This window comes from Moschus berezovskii, chromosome 8 (assembly GCF_049115385.1).
Source record: "Moschus berezovskii isolate FMDL1 chromosome 8, NW_MosBer_1.0, whole genome shotgun sequence".
In the NCBI taxonomy this organism is placed as follows: Eukaryota; Metazoa; Chordata; class Mammalia; order Artiodactyla; family Moschidae; genus Moschus; species Moschus berezovskii.
In genome coordinates, this window is record NC_142467.1 from 27,423,520 (window position 1) to 27,445,261 (window position 21,742).

The window sequence follows — 21,742 nt, forward strand, 5'->3', positions numbered from 1 at the left end:
TTGCTGAAAGCTATACACTTTTCCACTCTTCTTTATAATAAAACACTTAATGCATTCTATCCATCACATTATTTAATCAGGGACAGAGTACCTAGATTATACGATTCCAAACTGTGAGGGAAGTAAAAAGGCTAAAACCGAAAAATAACTACCAGCTACGTCAATGTTCAGGTTTGAGGGAAAATAACATCCAATAAATTAAATCAGTATGGCTTACTTCATTTATTTATGTATGCTTCACAGCTGCAGCATTCATACATGAACATTCAAAACTTTATAAAAGATTAAAATGGTTATATATACAAAATTTCTTTCTTTGAATGTGTGTTGTTTTAACAAACCCCCTCCCTCCAGAACCCTAGGTCTATATCCATTTGAAATGTGTTGACCTGTAATCTTGCAAGTTAGTGTTATGAAAGCCATTAAAAAGGAGACCCAGTTGAGTTAATAATTAGCACTTTGACCCCTAGAAAATGCTCCTGGTCATAGAAAAGTCCTCCATTCAGGCCTTTCTTGTAAGTGAAGAAAAAGGAACGTAGCAAAAAAAAAATTAAATGAAGAGTTCCATGTTGCAGTCTCTAGTTTCGTTGGGATCCCATTAGTCAGGCTTCAGCATCACATGGAAGCCAACTGTACCTGTGGTGGAGATGGGACAGTGACCTACAAAACTTTGTGTTTCTTAATTGTCCAGCAAAAGCTGTCTTCAGTCTTGGCGACAAAGAGCAGGGAAAACCATTTCCAGCCTAAACAAACTACAAAAAGCAGCCGAACCAATGATTAAAGACCTCTAAGGCTCCGTAATCATCATTAAATATGCTTGAACTCAGTGTGACTTTTTATTTTATATACAGGATTAAAATCAACATTAAATCATCTTATTTACATTGCCATTGGTGCTGAAATGGAGCTTTTTAAATAGTACAGTAGGCTGGTATACATTATAAAATGGTCTGCACTGGAGGCAAATAGAAAACTAAAGAAATTAGGCTGGAAATGGTTCCACTCTGCTCTCATTTTCCTTTCTTTTGTTTGCTTTCTTTTTGAATGCCAATTCTTTCATTTAAAATGTTTTGGGAGCACAGCAACCCAAAATGACTGGACTGGATGGTGTTCCAAAAATCCAAACCAACTGATAATACTTCTTGAGGTGATAGGAAAGGCACAGGAAGTTAGGACTTTGGCTGAAATGATGAAAACATGTGTTTGCCATTTTAGGGATCAGCGCCTTGATTCTTGCCACCTTCGGCTCCAACGGTGATCATGTTTTGATGTATTTATTGAATTGTCCTTTGCTGATGAGGAATTTTTAAAGTATTTCTTAGAATAAGTCCTTTGGTATGCAGATGCTACATGGAAGGAAAGAAAGAAAGAAAAGAAAACACAACAATATTACTTGCTCCATACCCTAAACTACCAATACCGTAGCCGTAAAATGAGGGTGTCTAGTACTTGTTATAGCATGGTTGTCCATTCTTTCTAAAGGACCACTTACGGTTCAGGCAGGTAATTTTAGGCATAGCCCATCTTCCGTTTCCTAGGCAACGGATAGTTGGAAGGTGGCGTTGAATGAAACCATCTTTGCAGTGATATCTAATCAAGGAGTTGATTTCATAACGAGGTTTCATCTTTCCAAAGGTCTTGGCATTTTCTACAACAGGGGGCTGGCCGCAAGCAACTAAAGAAAAGTAAATTGGGTTATTTACAAATAATCTAAATATTTCTATTAGTACAAGACACTCTTCTTTTTTTTCTTTCCTTATTTTACCCAATCAATTACCTTCATTAATCATTTAGATTAAGAAATTGAAAATTTTCAAGACAAAATGAAACATTGAGGCTTTGGGCCTAGTTTGAATCTCAGATTCTGTCATCTTGAATTGTGGTTTTTTACTTTTTAAAGGAACCATAGGGCATATGGTTATACATTCATCTGTCCATTTGGAAGAGCTACTTTTCTGAAAAAATTCCAAATTAAAAGGCATCTGTCTCATGTCACTATGTAGCCTGTTGGTTTTGTCTTTATCCCAATGGTTTTATTTATCACTCACCTTCACTTCAAACAGGCTCAGCGGCTCAGCTGGTAAAGAATATGCCAGCAATGCGGGAGACCTGGGTTAGATCCCTGGGTTGGGAAAAACCCCTGGAGAAGGGAAAGGTTACCGACTCCAGTATTCTGGCCTGGAGAATTCCATGGACTGTAGTCCATAGGGTTGCAAAGAGTAGGATACAACTGAGTGACTTTCACTTTTCACTTCAAATAACCCACTCCAGTCCTCTTGCCTGGAAAATCCCATGGGCGGCGGAGCCTGGTAGGCTGCAAACCATGGGGTCGTGAAGAGTCGGACACGACTGAGCAACTTCACTTTTACTTTTCACTTTCATGCATTGGAGAAGGGAATGGCAACCCACTCCGGTGTTCTTGCCTGGAGAATCCCAGGGACGGGGGAGCCTGGTGGGCTGCCCTCTATGGGGTCACACAGAGTCGGATACGACTGAAGTGACTTAGCAGCAGCAGCAGCAACAATTAATTATTATTTCCACTTCTCTGAAAAAACTTACAATATATAATAACAATATAGCTCTAAAATATGGACTTTTCAGTGTAAATAAAATATATCCAGGTTCAGTTATGTTTATTTGCTCTTTCTGTCTTCTCTATGGAGACAGAGAGCAAGTCAGGACGTAGTATTCATGCCTCAATTTTGTAATTACCTTATATATATAAATTTCAACTCTAAAGGTATATCTTAGAATATATAACCATCATTTTTAACCTACAATAAAAAATTCTGAATAGCAGCAAACTTAGTGATGGTAGAAATAGTAAAAAGGAAATAAAATAACAGTAAAAGAAAAAACTAATTGTGAAATTCAAGAAGGTGGGAAAATTGATTCAACTGCATTTGTATTAATTTGTAATTTTACTCATATTAGTGTACTTGCTTTAAAAATATACTAATTTAACTCTAAGTGACTGTGTTTTGCTATATAGCTCTAATAAAAATATAACTTAACTTCAATATAATTTCCCTAAATGACATTTCCTACCCATAGTTTACTTTAAGAATGCCATCATAAGGCCTACAAGGGTATGGCATAGTCTCTTATGAAATAATGCAAATCTTCAGTGGGAGAATGATTACTAGAAACCTCGGTACCAAGATGTTTGGATGCCAACATCCTAATATAACCAGGCAAGAATACTAGCATGGATTGTCATGCCCTCCTCCAGCGGATCTCCTGACTCAGGGATGGAACCCGTGTGTCTCTTATGTCTCCTGCATTGGCAGGCAGGTTCTTTACCACTAGCGCTACCTGGGAAGCCCATTTAAAAGGTTGCAAATGTTAAATTTATTTACATATCCAGAAGGCTGTTTACAACCATATTCTTTTGCAGTGACAAATATAGGTTTAACTTAAATATTTAGCTCTTTAATTTACTTCTGCCTAACAAAACAAGTTAGAAAGTATTGACCCTGTAGCAAACAAAACTGTCTTTAATAAAACACAATCCAGGCATATTTTTTCATTCACATAAGAAACTGTGTCTCAGATAGACATAACCTAAAAATAGATTATAAAATTCTATCTAAAACTAAGAAATTAGAAGTATTTGTGTGTCTATTTCATTTTCACAAATTCCTAAGGTAAACTGAGAATTCCATAATAATATGCTATTTTCAATTAATAGTCTACTCTATATATAGTTCAATGATAACCCCCATCTGCATATCTACACTTCTTTGATTGTAATATGGGAAGTCTATACTAGGGCCCAGACACCAGTAAGTATCAGATAGAATGAGAGGGCAATGATATCAATTAGATAACTCATATTGATTCTGGCAAATTAAAAGTTGTCTTTAAATTTGAGAGGAAAGCAATGTATAGATTTCTTCCAAAACTATAAATGAAGACTTATTTTGAAGTTAAAATAACTCAAGGAGTGTGGTATTGGCAAGGAAAGGCAAATAGACCAGAAATAGATCCACATATATATGCTTGATATTTGACAGAGCAACATGGCAGAGCAGTAGCAAAAAGGTAGGTTTTTTCATTTGGACAATTGGGTATTCATATGGAAAAAAAATGTATTTGGTTCCCTACCTCAGAGAGTCCATGGGAGATCAATTCTAGATGGTGCACATATATAAATGTAAAAGATAAAACTATAAAGCATTTAGCAAACAACATAGGATATCTTTCCAATGTTAGGGTAGGTAAGAATTTCTTAAGACACAAAAAGGCTTAAACCATAAAAGAAAATTCAACAAAATAAACAACTCCATTCATCAAAAAATGCCATAGGGTAAAGACAAGCTACAAACTAGGAGTAGATATTTGCAACATACAATTATCAAGGGATTAGAAACTAGGACATTAAAAACAGAAACAAAATACAAAAAAAAAAAAAAAAAACAACTGCAAATCAATATATATAAGAGAAGCAATCAATCTTTCAAAATAAGCAATAGAAATGAGCAGATAGCTTACAAAAGAAGAGCTATACATATATGAGAAGATTTCCAAGAAGAATCATCTAAGACAATGCAAGTTAAATCAGAAGAGATAACATTTTATACCCACCAGACTGGCAAAAATTTCAAAGTCCGATAAGATCAAATGTTGGAGAAGATGTGAAGTAACAGGACCCCTCACACATTGCTGGTGGGAGTGCAAATTGGTACAACCACTTTGGAAAATAATTTGTCATTTTCTAGTAAATTTGATGGTATACATATCCTATGACTCAGCAGTTCACTCCTGGAGAAACACCCTATGGAAACTTGCAGAATCTACCATAAACAAGTTCAAGAATATGCATAGTGACATTGTTTATAATTGCAAAAACAGTGAAGATAACCCAAATGTCCACTTGTAGAACTGATAAATAAAATGTTATATAGTCATACAATGTAATACTACACAGCAGCAACAATGAAGAAACAGAGCTACATGCATCGACGTGGATTAATCTGACAAACAATGCTGAACAAAAAGAGCAAGGCACAAAATACAAACTTAAAGTTCACAAATGTGCAGAACTAAACAATTTGCTTACAGATACAAGCATAAGTGATCATTTTAAAGAGAAAAGTAAGGGAATTAAGTCATTATCTGTGGCTGGATTTGGAGATAAATGGATGGGATTGGAAAGAACCTGCAGAACGCTCCAAAGATGCATAAATGGCACGCACTGAGGTTTGTTTTTTTAATATGTCTTTGGTAAATAATATAATTCTTCTTTGTAATTAATTAAAGCTAACTAGGTCTGTAAAGATGTATAAATTATCTGTAAAGAGAAATGAGTCTATATAGACATTTATAAAATTCATAAAATTCCCCAGGGTAAAGATTAACAAAGAATTAAGTTTACATAAATAAAAATCAGACAGTAGGAAGATAAAATATATGAATTGTTTTGGTTTAGTTTCTTCCTCCTTTAATGAAGTAGACCTAATGTTTTGTAAATCTTTCCCCACTGGGAAATGTATACCATGATGCTGCTTTTGTGAATCCTTTTTAGATATAGGCCAGTGGTTTTCAACCGGGGGCAGTTTTCTTCTTCTTCCCCCTTCCCCAGGGATAGTTGGCAATGGCTAGAGACGTGGATGGTTGTCACAAAGCAGAGGAAGAGGATGTGGAGTGGAGGAGACTGCCTCTGCCATTCAGTGCATAGAGGGAAGTGTTATGTGTTCAGTCGCTTAGTTGTATCAGACTCTTTGCGATCCTGTGAGCTATAGCCCAGCAGGCTCCTCTGTCTGTGGGATTTTCCAGGCAAGAATAACTGGAGTGGGTTGCCATTTCCTTCTCCAGGGGATATTCCTGACCCAGGGATTGAACCCATGTCTCTTGCATCTCCTGCACTGGCAGGTGAATTCTTTACCACTGAGCCACCTGGGAGGCGATAGAGGGCAGAGATAATGCTAAACATTCTGCAAGGCACAGAACAGCCCCCCACAACTAAGGACTGTCTGGTCCAAAATGTCAATAGTGCTGCTGTAATATACCCTAGTATAGGAAAAAATAACACTGGAAAGAAAAGAATGTTTGGGTCATAAACTAAAAAGGATGACTCCAGGGGGCATTTGGAGATCTAAGAAGGCAAACATGACATTTGGATAAAGACAGATAGTTCATTATGACTTCTTACACTAGAAACAGGGAAAACAGCAAATAACTTGATTTGCTGTTTTCACAAGCTTAATGGCATAAGTGCTAAAGTAACATACATAGTCAGGAAAGCTGCTCACATAGAAAGGATATTCAGAATAAATTCTCCTTTAGAGAAGAGAATAGCAGAGTGAAGTAATCACAGATAACATTTGAGTTTCGACTCAGCTTTGTGTAAATTACTGTTCTCTGTCTTTCAATTTCCCACTGGTGTTTAAGTCTTTTCTAAAATATCTATAGAGTATATATTTTTAGTTTTATTATTTTTATATTAAACAATAAGTCAAATGGATTTTATATTTTGCATTTGTACTTTGTACTCTTAATTGAGGTGGGTAAAATTTGGGTCTAGAAGTTAAATATGAATGTTCTAACACCATTATCAATTGTAACCATGTTTAAAAATTGTGATGCAATTCCTGGTTTTTTTTCAGGAAGAAGTCTACATAATGTGGCTTAGAATTCAAACATATTGGTCAATGATAAATACTGAAAAATCAATTTTCTTAATTTTATCTGTTAACGTCAACTAAGCAATTCTCCTCATTCTAGAACTTACATTATAAATGTTTTTATAAACACTTCTTGAAAATAGTCATAATAGATATAGGGATGGTATTTTTGTTCTATGGTTTATGATCATAGATTGAGCTTCTAAGGGACTGATTGAAAAACTCAAATGTCTATAAAGACCAGGAGCTTAACGAAAAAAGAGGGAAAGTCTGAATGAGGGCTGCCATGAGGTGGGGACCACAGTCCCCACCAAGGCAGAACAGTGTTTTTTAGTTGGAGTACTTTAAGCCACTGATAAATTTGAACATGGGCCAAATGGCACTAAGTGGTCTTTTTTATTTTTAAGAAAAAATAATTCACATTATCTTATGGTATATCCCAGTTTTTTATTTTTGACAACTAATTTTTTTAATACTTTCCTCATCAAAATTAACAGATCTGTGGGCCCTTGGGGCTGACAGTTGTTTTTCTTAAAAACTATAGGGTTTTTTTTTATATAAATGCTACATTATTATCTTAAGCACTTGAAATCTAAAATGAAGACACTATTGAAAACAAACTTTTCAATTATATTGAGAAAGTAAACTGTTCCAGAGCAATAAGGATGCTATATATGACATCCAGCTTATGTTTCAAACAACGACGTTTATTCTTCTTGAATTTACTTGATAATTGAAATGCAGATTAAGTATACATTAGTGATGGGTTAATCATTACCTGTTCCTTTCTTGCAGGTGTAGGTGAGATGGTAATTGCAGGGAACATCATTCCACTGGCCATTCTCATGCCATATAATCACAACACAATCTTCTCCAGTAGAAAAGAAGCTGTCTGGTTGGTTCGGCCTCCAGTTCTCATATTGCTGTAAAAATGCAGGGAAAGACAACTGTTGAAGCATACTATAAAAGTCATGGCTCCATTACAGCACAATTGAATTAGACTGGGGTCAGCAATTCCTGTTGAACAATTTAGCTCAAATAATTTTGGTGGTAAAGATTTTACACTTTGAGTGGAAAATATGTGTTATCTTGAAGTCTCTCTTCAAGAAATATTCATATTTTTTCCTTTGACAATGAGATATATCTAAGGAATCTGGGGCTATTAATAGTGCTTCCCAGTGGTGGTAGTGATAAAAAACTCTCCTGCCAATATAGGAGCCAAGAGATGCGGGTTCGATCCCTGGGTCAAGAAGATGCCCTGGAGTAGGGCATAGCAACCCACTCCAGTATTCTTGCCTGGAAGATCCCACGGACAGAGGAGCCTGGCGGTCTACCGTCCACAGTGTCAAAAAGAGTCGGAAGCAACTGAAATGACTTAGTGTGCACACGTGTATCCTAGATTTCTAAATATGAAATCAATGCTCATTTTAAGAATTTTAACCATGGCATTATTGTTAATTGTAACACATTAATGGCAGTGCAACAACTAGAGAAAAAAATCATAAACTCGGCACTCTAATCTACATGTTTTCTTCCAGACCTTATGTGTACATACACTTTTATGTAGTTGTGATTATAGTGCAATAAAAGGTTCAGTCCTTCATTTATATTTTTATCACTATAAAGTAACTTTCTTTGTCTTATTGAATTAAATTGTTTTATCCAAATTCTTTGATATATTGATATATATGTAAATTGCTATATTTGTTTCTTATTTATCCAATATACCTATGCCCATCATTTTACATTCAACTTCTCTGAGTAATTCTGCTTTAGATATGATTCTCATGTGCACCATACAGTTGTGTTTTGCTTTATGATCCAAACTGCAAGTTTCTTTAATAGGAACATTTATCACATTTTTATATATTGATAAACAAGATAATACTTTTAAAATACATCTTACTAGAAATGTTTTTTTAATGAATGTTCAGATAACTAAAAGGAACTTTATTGATCTGATGGTTTTCTACTGGTTGCCTTTATATTTATATCTTTAGATAATTTTTATTGATTCTCTAGTTTGAGCAATGACATGTAACCAGAAATATCTTTTGCCTCCCACCAGTGACACTTGGAACATGGAACAACAGACTGGTTCCAAATTGGGAAAGGAGTACTTCAAGGCTATATATTGTCACCCTGCTTATTTAACTTATATGCAGAGTACCTCATGAGAAATGCCAGACTGGATGAAGCACAAGGTGGAATCAAGATTGATGGGAAAAAAATCAATAACCTCAGATATGCAGATGACTCCACCCTTTTGGCAGAAAGTGAAGAAGAACTAAAGAGCCTCTTTTGATGAAAGTGAAAGGGGAGAGTGAAAAAGTTGGCTTAAAGCTGAACATTCAAAAAACTAAGATCATGGCATCCAGTCCCATCACTTCATGGCAAATAGATGGGTAAGCAATGGAAACAGTGCCAGACTTTATTTTTGGGGGCTCCAAAATCACTGCAAATGGTGACTGCAGCCATGAAATTAAAGGATGCTTGCTCCTTGGAAGAGAAGCTATGACCAACCTAGACAGAATAAACATTACTTTGCTAACAAAGGTCAGTCTAGTCAAACCTATGGTTTTTCCAGAAGTCATGAATGGATGTGAGAGTTGGACTAAAAGAAAGCTGAGTGCCAAAGAACTGAAGCTTTTGAACTGTGGTGTTGGAGAAGATTCTTGAGAGTACCTTGGAATACAAGGAGATCAAACCAGTCAATCCTAAAGGAAATCAGTCCTGAATATTCATTAGAAGGACTGGTGCTGAAGCTGAAACTCTAGTACTTTTGGCCACCTGATGCGAAAAACTGACTCATCTGAAAAGACCCTGATGCTGGGAAAGATTGAAGGTAGAAGGAGAAGGGGACAACGGAGGATGAGATTGTTGAACGGCAATCTGTCCAGTTGGTGATGGACAGGGAAGCCTAGCATGCTGCAGACCATGGGGTTGCAAAGAGTCAAACACGACTGAGCAACTGAACTGAACTGAACTGAACAGTGATACTTGCCTTTTATTTTAGCACCAATAATAGATGAAACCCTATTCTAGGTACTTGGTATGCATTATCTCTTACAATGATACAGCAAGACTGGGAATAACTTGGACCTTAGAAATGTTAAACACCCAGAACTTTTCGGTTTACATTCAATTTTTTGTCACCTTAAAATGTAGCCTCCATATCAAGCAACAATTACATGAAAAACATAGTCCTTATGCCTATTCAAAAGTAACAAACTTTACTGAGATGAAAATAATATTGGACTATAAATAAGACAGCAGTTTCCCAGACTCTTAACTAGAATGTGATATGGGACAAGTTTGTTCAGGGTCTGTCTGACTCAACTTGGATACTGCTTTTCCAATAGGCTTTGCTTACTGTCAGCTTTTACATCACATCCAATGTTGACCTGACTGGTGGAGACACATTTCCTTCATCTGAAAGGAATACAGATTCAGATTTATGGGACAACAGCAATATGACATCTCTCTGGGCATACAGATTTATTAATCTTTTCTTGAATTAAATTTAAAATTAATTTCTAGTGGTAAAGAATCTGCCTACCAATGCAGGAGGCATAAAAGACACAGGTTTGATCCCTGGGTCAGGAAGATCCCCTGGAGAAGGGCATAGCAACCCACTCCAGTATTCTCTCCTGGAGAATCCCATGGACAGAGGAGCCTGGCAGACTACAGTACATTGGGCTGTAAACAGTCAGACATGACTGAAGTGACTTAGCATGCACACACCTTGAATTAAATTTAAAATAAGTTTGTGTGTAGAAAACAAACTTATGGTTACCACGGGGAGAAGAAAGGAGAGAGAGATAAATTGAGAGGTTGGGATTGAGATTATATATATATATATATATATATATATAATAGATTCTATACATAAAATAGATAGCTAATAAGGACCTACTGTACAGCACAGGGAACTCAACACTCTATAATGACCTCTATGGGTAAACAATCTTAAAAAGAGCATGTGTGTATATATATACAAAACGGATTCACTTTGCTGCACAGAAGAAACTAACAACATTGTAAATCAACTATACTCCAATAAAAATGTTTAAAAAAAAAAGGGAAAAAATAAGTCTGTGGTTGCAACAATGAATTAGATTCTATTTGAAAAAAGAGAAGAAAGAACTGAATATGACTGAAGGCAATTGTTCCTAATTCAGAGCATGCCAAGAGGTGGGCCTGCTAGTTATTCCCAAAAGTACCATGGCTATTTTTATGTTTTTAAAAAATGTATAGTAAATTTACTAGAAAATGGTTCTAATTTTCCTTTCTCCTCAGGAAAAAAAAAATGTAGTTTTTAAAACTTTATAGTGAAACAACATAGATCTTTGAAAAATAACTTGTGACATGAAGACCTTAAGTTTGAAAGGTAGAAGATTAAGAGATCTTCTACTTTTCCATCAATCTCTTTGCTTAACTTTGCTTTGAAATACACCTCAATCACGTGAAAATTAAGATAGGAGACAAGAGACCTCTGCTATGTAAAGAAGAGTCTCTGAAAAGTGATAACAATTGCAAAGAATTAAGGGGAGGTTAGTAAAGATTTTTTCCCCAAAAAACACAGAATTAAGGATGTTTTTATTTCATCTAGAAATTACATGGATTTAAATCCATTCTCTTAGCCTGGAGGGCACCACCAAGTTACCCACTAGGTGACCCTTGGAAAGATGCTTAGAGGACCATACACACCAAGTCACTCTGCCTGGCAGGTTTTCCTGCAACAAGGAACTGACGTTTTATCTGACCTGGGTTTATAACTATTTCTTTACTTTCCTTTCCTTATTATCTCTTACCCTCTACCCACCAAGCCTGGTTTTTGTTTTTTGCTATCCTCCTTTAATAGATAATGGAAAAGGAAATGGAGCAACATTGCAGATAGAAATGTCACATTCGTCCTGCTGCTGTATAACTAAACTGTCTTTAATAGATGAATTAAAGCAGGATAAAATTTAAAATTAATAAGCAAAAGAGTAAGAATCCCCTAAAGCTAATAAAGATCTACATTTAATACTTTTATGGTGAAAGATTCCAGAGTTACTCATATACTTAACTTGGAGCTCAATATTTTCTAGTTTATTTTCTAACTAACCTCTTCCAGGAAAACAGTGAATGTCCTCAAAGGTGGAAAATTTTCCAGCATCCCAACAGCATGTGTATACTGTGCAATGCTCCCCTCCTTGTCCCTCCCATACTGTTCATCTCCCTTCTTTGCTTTATTTTTCCTCATAACACTGATTACCTTCTACCATGCTATGCATCTTATTTACTTATTGCATTTTTTTTCTCCTTAGCAGAGTGTAAGCTCATTAAGGACAGGAATTTGGGTTTCTTTTGTTTACTTCTGTATCCTCAGGAGCTATGCCTGGCCCCTGATTGAAGATGTTGTTTGCCCCTGGGACACTGTGAGCAAGACAATCACAAAGTAAGCAGAGTTAAATAACCGTTCTAGGAACTGGTTGGCAGTACACATCAAGAGTCTTAAAAAGTTCTCACCACTGGACCTCGTAATTCTACTTCTAAAGTGCTATCCTAAAAAATAACCAGAGGTGTGAACATTTTATCTAAAATATTACTTACACTAGTAGTAAGTGGGAAAAATATGTAGAGAAAACATATATTCAATAAATCTTGGGTACAGCCAGACAAATGGGATATTATATAAGCATTAAATATCTTGTTACAGAGGACTATACAAGAAGATGGAAGATACTAAAAGAAGTGTTAAGTTAAAAATCAAAGTACTAAAAATGTACAATGATCCAAATTGTATACATACTCTCAGATGTAGCTGTTGGTACGTGTGCATATAAAAGATCAAAAAAAAATGTGATCAAATGTCATATATAAAGTTAATATCCAGTGATATGAGATTAAGGTAATATTTTATTCTACATATTCTTACAGGTTTGACAACTTTCCTTGAGTGAGCATGAATTACTTCTGTAATTAGTAAAAATGAACAGCATAAAATGATCTATGCAGTGATCAGAAAGAATTTACCGATTTCTCAGCTAACCCCTTTTTAATCTAACCTCAACAAACATCATTTCAAGTCATCCAAGTCCCTTAACTGCCATGTATTTTGCAGCTGACGTTTCCTTCTGATCTGAACAACAACCATCTCATTTTCACACTGAAATGAGATTCTGATTCCATGCCACCAAAGTAATTCTCAGGCCTTAAGCTGCCCAGACTCAGACCTCTGGTAAAAGATTTAATTGTTTTGGGTGGGAATTGCATTTGGCTCACAACAGTGATTTAAAACCCGTGTTCTGTGTTGTCGCTTGGCAGAACTGTGGCTTAATGGTGCAGGACCAAATTTTAAGTCTGTGGTTTTTACAAGAATGTCTGATAGCCACAGGCATGTCACACTATTACCTCATATCTGATTGCTCCATTGTGCACATTTATTTTGGCTTGGATGCTTTGATTTTGCTCCATGTTACTGCCAAACTGACTTAGCAAAGGAAACTCCAGTTTTCTGAACAACTTTCTTTGTATCCTTCTGAATTCTTTATCGCCTTATTTAATAACACTTGTAGGGAGAAAGAGTAGAAAAAATAAATCATTGATTTTAGGTTTAATAATGTATTTTTTTTCCACTAAAGCTAAATGTGAGGAAATCAGTTCTGAGTTATAAGAATGTAACTGAGCCTTGTTCATATAGACTGTGTCTCCTACATACAGAAGTGTAGACTCTTGGATCAAGCAGAGAAAACTTCTCTACTTTCATCTGGATTATCTTCTCCTCACTAGGATTATAAGCCAACATCCTGGGTGATCCAGCCCAGATTGACCCTCTTCTAGGACTAGATAGACAGACTAAGAATTATCCCAAAACACCAGCATGGTTTGGGGAGAATTCATCTTAACACTGCTAACAGAAATAAATGCTGACCAGACCTCAGCCTGTTTCTGTCCCAGAGACTCATGTTCACCATTCTAAACCCTGAACTCTTGTTCCTTCCCCTAGAGACCAGAATTCGATCAATACCGTGTCTGAAAAGAAACCCCTACATTCAGTTCAGTTCAGTTCAGTTCAGTCGCTCAGTCGTGTCCGACTCTCCGCGACCCCATGAATCACAGCACGTCAGGCCTCCCTGTCCATCACCAACTCCCGGAGTACACTCAAACTCATGTCCACAGAGTCGGTGATGGCATCCAGCCATCTCATTCTCCGTCGTCCCCTTCTCCTCCCGCCCCCAACCTTTCCCAGCATCAGAGTCTTTTCCAGTGAGTCAACTCGTCGCATGAGGTGGCCAAAGTATTGCAGTTTCAGCTTTAGCATCAGTCCCTCCAATGAACACCCAGGATAGCCAGGCTTCAGCAGTATGTAAACCGTGAACTCCCAGATGTTCAAGCAGGTTTTAGAAAAGGCAGAGGCACCAGAGATCAAATTGCCAACATCCGCTGGATCATGGAGAAAGCAAGAGAGTTCCAGAAAAACATCTATTTCTGCTTCATTGACTATGCCAAAGCCTTTGACTGTGTGGATCACAATAAACTGTGGAACATTCTGAAAGAGATGGGAATCTCATACCACCTGACCTGCCTCTTGAGAAACCTGTATGCAGGTCAGGAAGCAACAGTTAGAACTGGACATGGAACAACAGATTGGTTCCAAGTAGGAAAAGGTGTACGTCAAGGTTGTATATTGTCACCCCTACATTACTTTGCATTTTTGTTCTCTTCTGATGGCAGAGGAAATTATGACATAAAAGTCACACAGTTGATGGAAAGCCAGATCAGATGTAAACTTTTCTACATGTTCTGTAATAGACTTGCATTTTATTAACAGATAATTATTTAAACCTTGTAAGAACTGCTTAATGCTCTATACTGTATGAAAAAGTTACTTTAGAGTCCCAATTAAATGATTAACTCTACATATCTGTACAAAAAGAAGATGTGCCCCCAAAGACAACCATTTCAATTAAATTTAATTAACTTTTCAGTTACTGTTTTCTCTTTCTTCTCCCCCCAGTCAGATTCAAGCAAGTTAGCTGCCAAAAACATAAAATGATTCTAAAAATCCTGGCCAAAATCCAACAGTTAAATACCATTCTCTCAAATGAAAACTGTCTCCACAACCAGAGAATTTGTTCTGAATCAATCCTAATATTGATTGAAGTTATTCACCACAATCTATCAAATTTTACAAATGCTTACATTATTTTTTTCCAAATAATCTGTATCTTACTGTCAAAATTTTATTCCTGTCTTAAATGAACATAAAAGCAGAGAATTACCCTGCAGGTCTCCTGGAGCACACGGAACTCCCCTGCCTGCAAACATTCTCCACCCTTGGAGAGTGAATTCAGTTCCACGGATCTAAGACGAACTTAAGTTCTCTCAAGCAGAGTGGCTGAAGAGTTATTCTCTCCTCTCCAGCTCTTTGAAAGTTTCCATCTTGATTCAGTCAACATACTGGAAGGGAAAATGTATGTATTGTGTTTTGGGATGGGGGTATAGAGTCTCTGCTTTTGAAAGCCATCAGCAACGTACTAAACTCAGGGTTTACATCTTTTCAAGGTGACTCTGATTGTATAGTGTCTTGGAGTCCGAACTGTCATTCAAAGATACCAGCTGACTTTTATCTTTAAAATACACACCACCATGATCAATGGGCCTGAAATCTCAGCAGATAACTAGCATCACGAGGATAAACAAAATAAACCGAGGATAAAACTGTAATGTAAGTAATTGACTTTTTCCTTAAGTAGAGATAGATCACTGTCTTTTTTCTAAGGTTAAAAAGCATAATTTCATAGACTCACAGACACAGAAGGGAAACTTATGGCTACTCAAGGGAAAAGATAGGAATAAATTAGGACTTCAGGATTAAAAGATATACACTACTATAACTAAAATAGATAAACAGCAAGAAAGACCTACTGTATATAGCACAGGGAACTACATACAGTATCTTATAAGAACCTATAATGGAAAAGAATACATGCACACATACATATAACTGAATTACTTTGCTATACACCTGAAACTAACACAATGTTGTATATCCACTATACTTCAATTTTTCAAAAAGCATTATTTCATTAATAGACAAGGTTTAGAAATAAATCAGGTATTGTGCTTTGCTTTACAAAAGGACTTAGCTTGGTTCAGCTTTGAGCACTGCTTTCAGTTCAAGAAAGGAAACAGACCATCCAGTATTAGTCAGTTACTTCTGTGACAGTCACGTACCAGCTGGTCCTTTATGTGATACATATATAAACAGATGAATTTATGAGGAAATAGGCAAGCAGCTGGATGGTGAAAAGAAAAGGCTGGATCAAGGAAGGTTCTTGAACTGTGGAATGACTGACTCTTATCCTCACATGCGACATTCCAAAACAGTCTTTGTTTTTAGCCCACCAGGCTCCTCCGTCCATGGACTTCTCCAGGCAAGAATACTGAAGTGGGTTGCCATTTCCTTCTCTAGCGGATCTTCCCAACCCAAGGATTGAACTCATATCTCCTGCATTGCAGGCAGATTCTTTACTGTCTGAGCCACTAGAGAAGACTTTGTCTAGGAAATCTTTTGTCTTTAAAGGATAATGCCAGTTCAAAAATCAAAACCCTGAAGATAACAAGGTCATGCTTCAACCTCTAGTAGAGAAGGAATTCCTGAAACATGAAAGAGCTTTGTTTTTAAATCCCTTTTATCCGCATCTTAAAGCTAAGATATTTTCAAAGCAATGGACCTTATCAAAACTTGGTTAATAACTAGCCCTTCTCCATAATATTTGACCCATTTCAAATTCTTTTCATTGAGATTTTATGATTTCTTAATTTGGTCAAATACAAAAAATAATCGATGGACACACATTAGTTCTGCTAAAGAATCAGACACTGTTTAGAATCTCTTGATTTCTTTTCTTCTCTAATGAAATAATAAAAAAAACCCAGAATTTTCACACACTAAATAAAATTAAAGTTCATCTTTCTGTGACACAAATTTGGCATTTACTACCATCACACACACACACACACTCACCCCTACAAATACACTATTTCTTGGCCTCAAGGAAGGCAATATCTAGGCTATACCTTTGGGAGTGTCCCTGTTCACACAGACCTGTGCAGTGGATAGGTTCCCACTGTAAAGATGATAGAGAAATTCCAAAATGGTTAAATGACTAGCAGAATCAACAGTAGCAGATTCCTTGAGATGGGAAAACAGAGTTGTCCTTTGGACAAACTTATTAGCTAACTAAACAATTTTTACACACTAGTCCCTGGGTAGAGTTTGAATTTGTGCCTGAGCAAAAAGTACAAACTGTTTCATGTCATGGATCTTGAGGCTCTCTCGTATCATCAGTTCAGTTCAATCGCTCAGTCATGTCCGACTCTTTGCGACTCCATGGACTGCAGCATGCCAGGCCTCCCTGTTCACCACCAACTCCCGGAGTTTACTCAAACTCATGCCCATTGAGTCAGTGATGCCATCCAAACATCTCGTCCTCTGTCATCCCCTTCTTCTCTCGTCTTCAATCTTTCCCAGCGTCATGGTATTTTCAAATGAGCCAGTTCTTCACATCAGGTGGCCAAAGTATTGGAGTTTCAGCTTCATTAGTCCTTCCAATGAACAGTCAGGACTGATTTCCTTTAGGATGGACTGGTTGGATCTCCTTGCTGTTCAAGGGACTCTCAAAAGTCTTCTTCAATACCACGGTTCAAAAGCATCAATTCTTTGGCACTCAGCTTTCTTTATAATCTAACTTTCACATCCATACATGACTACTGGAAAACCATGGTTTTGACTAGACAGGCCTTTGTTGGCAAAGTAATGTCTCTGCTTTTTAATATGCTGCCTAGGTTGTTCATTACTTTTCTTCCAAGGAGTAAGTGTCTTTTAATTTCATGGCTGCAGTCACCATCTGCAGTGATTTTGGAGCCCAAAATCTCACATGTATATCTGAACTGCAAATCTTGAATCTGTATCTGCCAAGGGCCTCCTCTGTCACTGACCTTGGACCTACACACATATTTATCTACAGTTTTTCAGCTTCGATTGAGTTAGATTGAATCTTTTGTTCTTTAAAATTCACTGGAATTTAGATTATCTTAATGGCTTTGTGTTTTAGAACTACTTTGGGTTTTGCCAAGTATGTTTAAACAATTAATCACATACATTCCATTGATAAAAACCACTCTTGACATTTGTCCAGTAAAGTCATTCTATGACATAATATATTATTATAATTGCTGGGAGAATTTATTAAGGCTTCAAGTTATAATTTGGAGTTTTTTTTTTTTTCCATGAACAATCCAGTCTCTACTTTCTACCTACTCTCCCTTTCCCTAAACACTGCTGATTTAATTCACTAAAAAATATTTCATAAGAAAACCAAAAATATCCTCTAGGTTCACACGCCAAGGGAACCAGCCAAGGAAAACTTTCCGTTGTTATTACTGTGTATAAAGTGAAGATACGGGAAAGATTGGTCCTAATATTTGCCTCAGTTGCTAGGATTTTATTAAGCATGTGACTTCATGCGTTAGCTTCAATTGTATTTGAAAAATTGTCTCATATCACATGTAACTTTCGAGTTCACAATATAATGCAATTCATACTAGAATTTTAAAACCTAAAGCTATAGGGACTTAACTCACAGAGAATATTACTCCTGCAGGAACCTAAACACAGTTCTGGGAATGTGAAGTTTTGAAATGCAAAATACTATCTGGCCACTAGGTGGTGATATCCATCCATCATTATATTTTGTATTACCAACTAAATGATTGTTAAAACAATGTAGAATCCCCCAAAACTATGATTATTTACTCTATATGGGAAAAAAAAAGATTAAAATTTTCTGTGTTATGTCCTCTCAGTTTTGTGAGGAAAAGTAAGAAGAGAACACTTTGCTAAAAAATAGACCTCAACTAAACAGTAAGTACCAATCCCATTACATTCTATTTGGCTACGGGCCAATGTAGCTATAATCTAAACTTTCTACTTGACAAAAACACTCAACTACAATAGTTTATTTTTACTATTTGGCCTTTTAAAATTATCAGATGACTTACATCAATGGTGAAACTGCATCAGAAACAACCCAGATCTATAATAGCCACCTAAAATCCTTAGAACAGGGCAGATCAAAAATAAGCACCTACAGAAGAGAGTGAAAAGGCTGGCTTAAAACTCAACATTCAAAAAACTAAGATCATGTCATCTGGTTCCATCACCTCATGGCAAATAGATGAAGAAAAAGTAGAAATGGTGACAGATTTTGTTTTCTTGGGCTCCAAAATCACTGCAGACCATGACTGCAGCCACAAAATTAAAAGACAATTGGTCCTTGGAAGAAAAGCCATGACAAACCTACACAGAGTATTAAAAAGCAAAGACATCACTTTGCCAACAAAGGTCTGGATAGTCAAAGCTATGGTTTTTTCCTGCAGTCACATATGGATGTGAGAGTTGGACTGTAAAGAAGGCTGAGCACTGAAGAACTGATGCTTTCGATGCAGTGCTGTGAAGACTCTTGAACGTCTCTTGGACTGCAAGATCAAACCAGTCAATCTTAAAGGAAATCAGTCCTGAATATTCATTGGAAGGACTGATGTTGAAGCTGAAGCTCTAATACTGTGGCCACCTGATGTGAAAAGCCGACTCACTGGAAAAGACCATGTGTTGGGAAAGAATGAGGGCAAGAGGAGAAAAGGGAGACAGAGGATGAGATGGTTGGATGGCATCACCAGCTCAACGGACATGGGTTTGAGTAAGCTCCAAGAGATAGTGAAGGACAGGGAAGCTTGGCCTGCTGTAGCCCATGGAGCAGGGATACAACTTAGCTATTGAACACCAATATGCACACAAGTTAATGTCTTCGTGTGACTTAGTTTAACTAAAAACTTATGTAGATTAGTTATAAAAACATGACACTTGTACTAAAAGCTGACTTCTCTGTGTTCAAACTCCTTTTATCACCTGGAACCGGTAGGGCCACTGCTGCTCTTTCTATGGCCAAATGCAGATGATGCCAGGATGCCAGGGGTAAGCAGATAACCACCCAAGGATACAAGGATAAAAGCAAACTCCAAAGAGAAAACACCGACCCTAGAGGACTGCTTACCCTTTTGAAACATGCTGATAAGAAACCACCTTTGCACTAAATGAAGGACTCAGATAAACCACTCTGGGTTTACCTCCGCCCCCAACTCTCCACCTTTCAGAACACAGGTCAAATGGTTATCTACCAGGAGCTTAGGAGGACTACTTATTAGAGAAATCAAAACATTTGGTAACTTTAAAATGCTTTTCTCCCCTAGATGGCTCTGGTCACAATAGGCATTTGTTTGCAGTCTGTGGCATGGGGGGAAGGGGGACGGTTGTATTTAATTTTGTTTTATTTAAATTGTCGGGGCACATGACCTCACTTCGAGGTAGAGATATACCCTCTTCTGATCCTGGTACTTGCTTAGGTTACTCTGGTCTCGCTCCTTGTTTATTTATGTTTTAAAGGAGGTTATGGTTTTGCCGTTGTCTTTTAGTCCAACAACCAAAGGGAAAAGTGCAGCTTTGTTTTAAAGGAGAAAGAGACGTTTGTTTTGGTGTCCCTGCCCTAGGCTGGCAGCCTGGAGTCGGATCCTGCAAACATGAATACGTCGAAGGGAAGAAAAACTAACTTGGGGTCTCCTGATAGTTGTTAAGGTGGCAATATGCCCATTATTTTCCTAGCTGGCAAGTCTCTGTGCGGGAGAGATGATCTGCCAGCTTTGGAGCACAGCGCTAATCTTGTGTAATAGCGTGAGCTCACTGCCCTACAAAGTAGTAATTATCAACAGCAGTTTCCAAAGGATGTGAGTTCCTCCCACTGTGAGAGTACTTGGGAGACGGGGCCCCAGGCACAACCCCACAAGCCACTTGCCTTTAATCCCCACCATGAATGATGCCAGTGGGTTCCTTCACCCCAAGTTTGTTTGTACAGGTCTTCAGGCAGGAAGTGCTAACGATCCAAATGCAACGTGAAACTGCCAAATCCATTCAACATTTTCTTGGCCTTTTCCTTGGTTATGCATTGCCTTAAACTAATTAGCAATTAAATTTAAATAACCGTGTGTGATTTTCAAGTTTCACAGAGCACTGCTGGAAAAGCCTCTGGGAGAAGGAACTACTGCATCGATCAATTTTTCTTTAAGGGGAATTGTGTCAACTATGAAGTGATCTTCTGGTGGAGGGTAAATCTGGTTCTTCCAGCTGTTTGCCTGTCACAAACCAGCTGTACTCAAGGAAGGGAAAGGCGGAGATGAGGGTTTTGTGTTCTACAACTACTCTATGGCTCGATCTATCTCAGGTGTAGAATCAGAGGAATCAATTCTTGGTTTCAAATCAAACTGAACTGCAACACAAGTAAAAATTTTCAGTAAGAGTTCAGTGGTGTTTTGGACAAGAAACTGAAAATTCTTCTACTCACGAGCAATGTGTGAAAGGAAGAGGAAACAGCCTACGTTTTCCCTGGCTTTTAGGGTAATGTAATGAAGCCTGTGAGATTTAACATAATTAAATTAATGTTGATATGCAGTGTGACTTGCTCACAGGGAAGTGGCATTTGACTTGGAGCTGAAACCACAGCACAGCCAACACACATCCATCTGCAAACACTTGACAGGAAGTCTTCTAAGATTTTCAGGTAGAAAAAGTAAAACTGAAAGTTTTGGCTTGGGGGTTTTGTTTTGCATCATTGTTTTCTGCCAAATCATTCTCAATCCCTTCAAACCGACAAACCTACAAGCAAACTTGGAAGACACAGTTAATACTCTTGATTCTCTTTTCAATGTCCAAGACATCTGGGAGGGGGAGGAGGATACGAACCTTTGTGTTTATAAAAGGGTAATAACGGTACATTCTTGCAGAAAAAAAAATAATGGTTTATGGCCTGCAATTTGTTACTCTTTTTCTCTGTCCCTTTTAAGTGTCTCTTCCTGGATTAAAGGCCATTTCTTTATTGTTTCTACCTTTTTAAAAGCTGTTTCTTTTTCTCACCATACTTTGCATGACAGACTGAGGTGTTTATTCATGAAAGAATAAAAGGGGACTCTGGATTTAAAGTCAAATCCACAACCGATTTAGCTATTTTTCCGCA

At 37.2% G+C, this 21,742-nt stretch overlaps 1 protein-coding gene across 3 annotated transcripts in view; it reads right to left on the reverse strand.

The window, feature by feature from the left end:
• Window positions 1-207: 207 nt before the first annotated feature.
• The window catches only part of VCAN (versican), a 118,979-nt gene continuing 97,444 nt past the window's right edge, over window positions 208-21,742 (reverse strand). For all 3 annotated transcript variants that reach the window (XM_055428743.2, XM_088838492.1, XM_088838493.1), the window contains 3 exons: window positions 7,405-7,549; window positions 1,493-1,675; window positions 208-1,346 (listed from right to left, as the gene is read on the reverse strand). In XM_055428743.2, coding sequence (XP_055284718.2) covers window positions 1,219-1,346; window positions 1,493-1,675; window positions 7,405-7,549 — 456 coding nt within the window. In that variant the 3' untranslated portion in view covers window positions 208-1,218. The remainder of the gene's footprint in view (window positions 1,347-1,492; window positions 1,676-7,404; window positions 7,550-21,742) is intronic.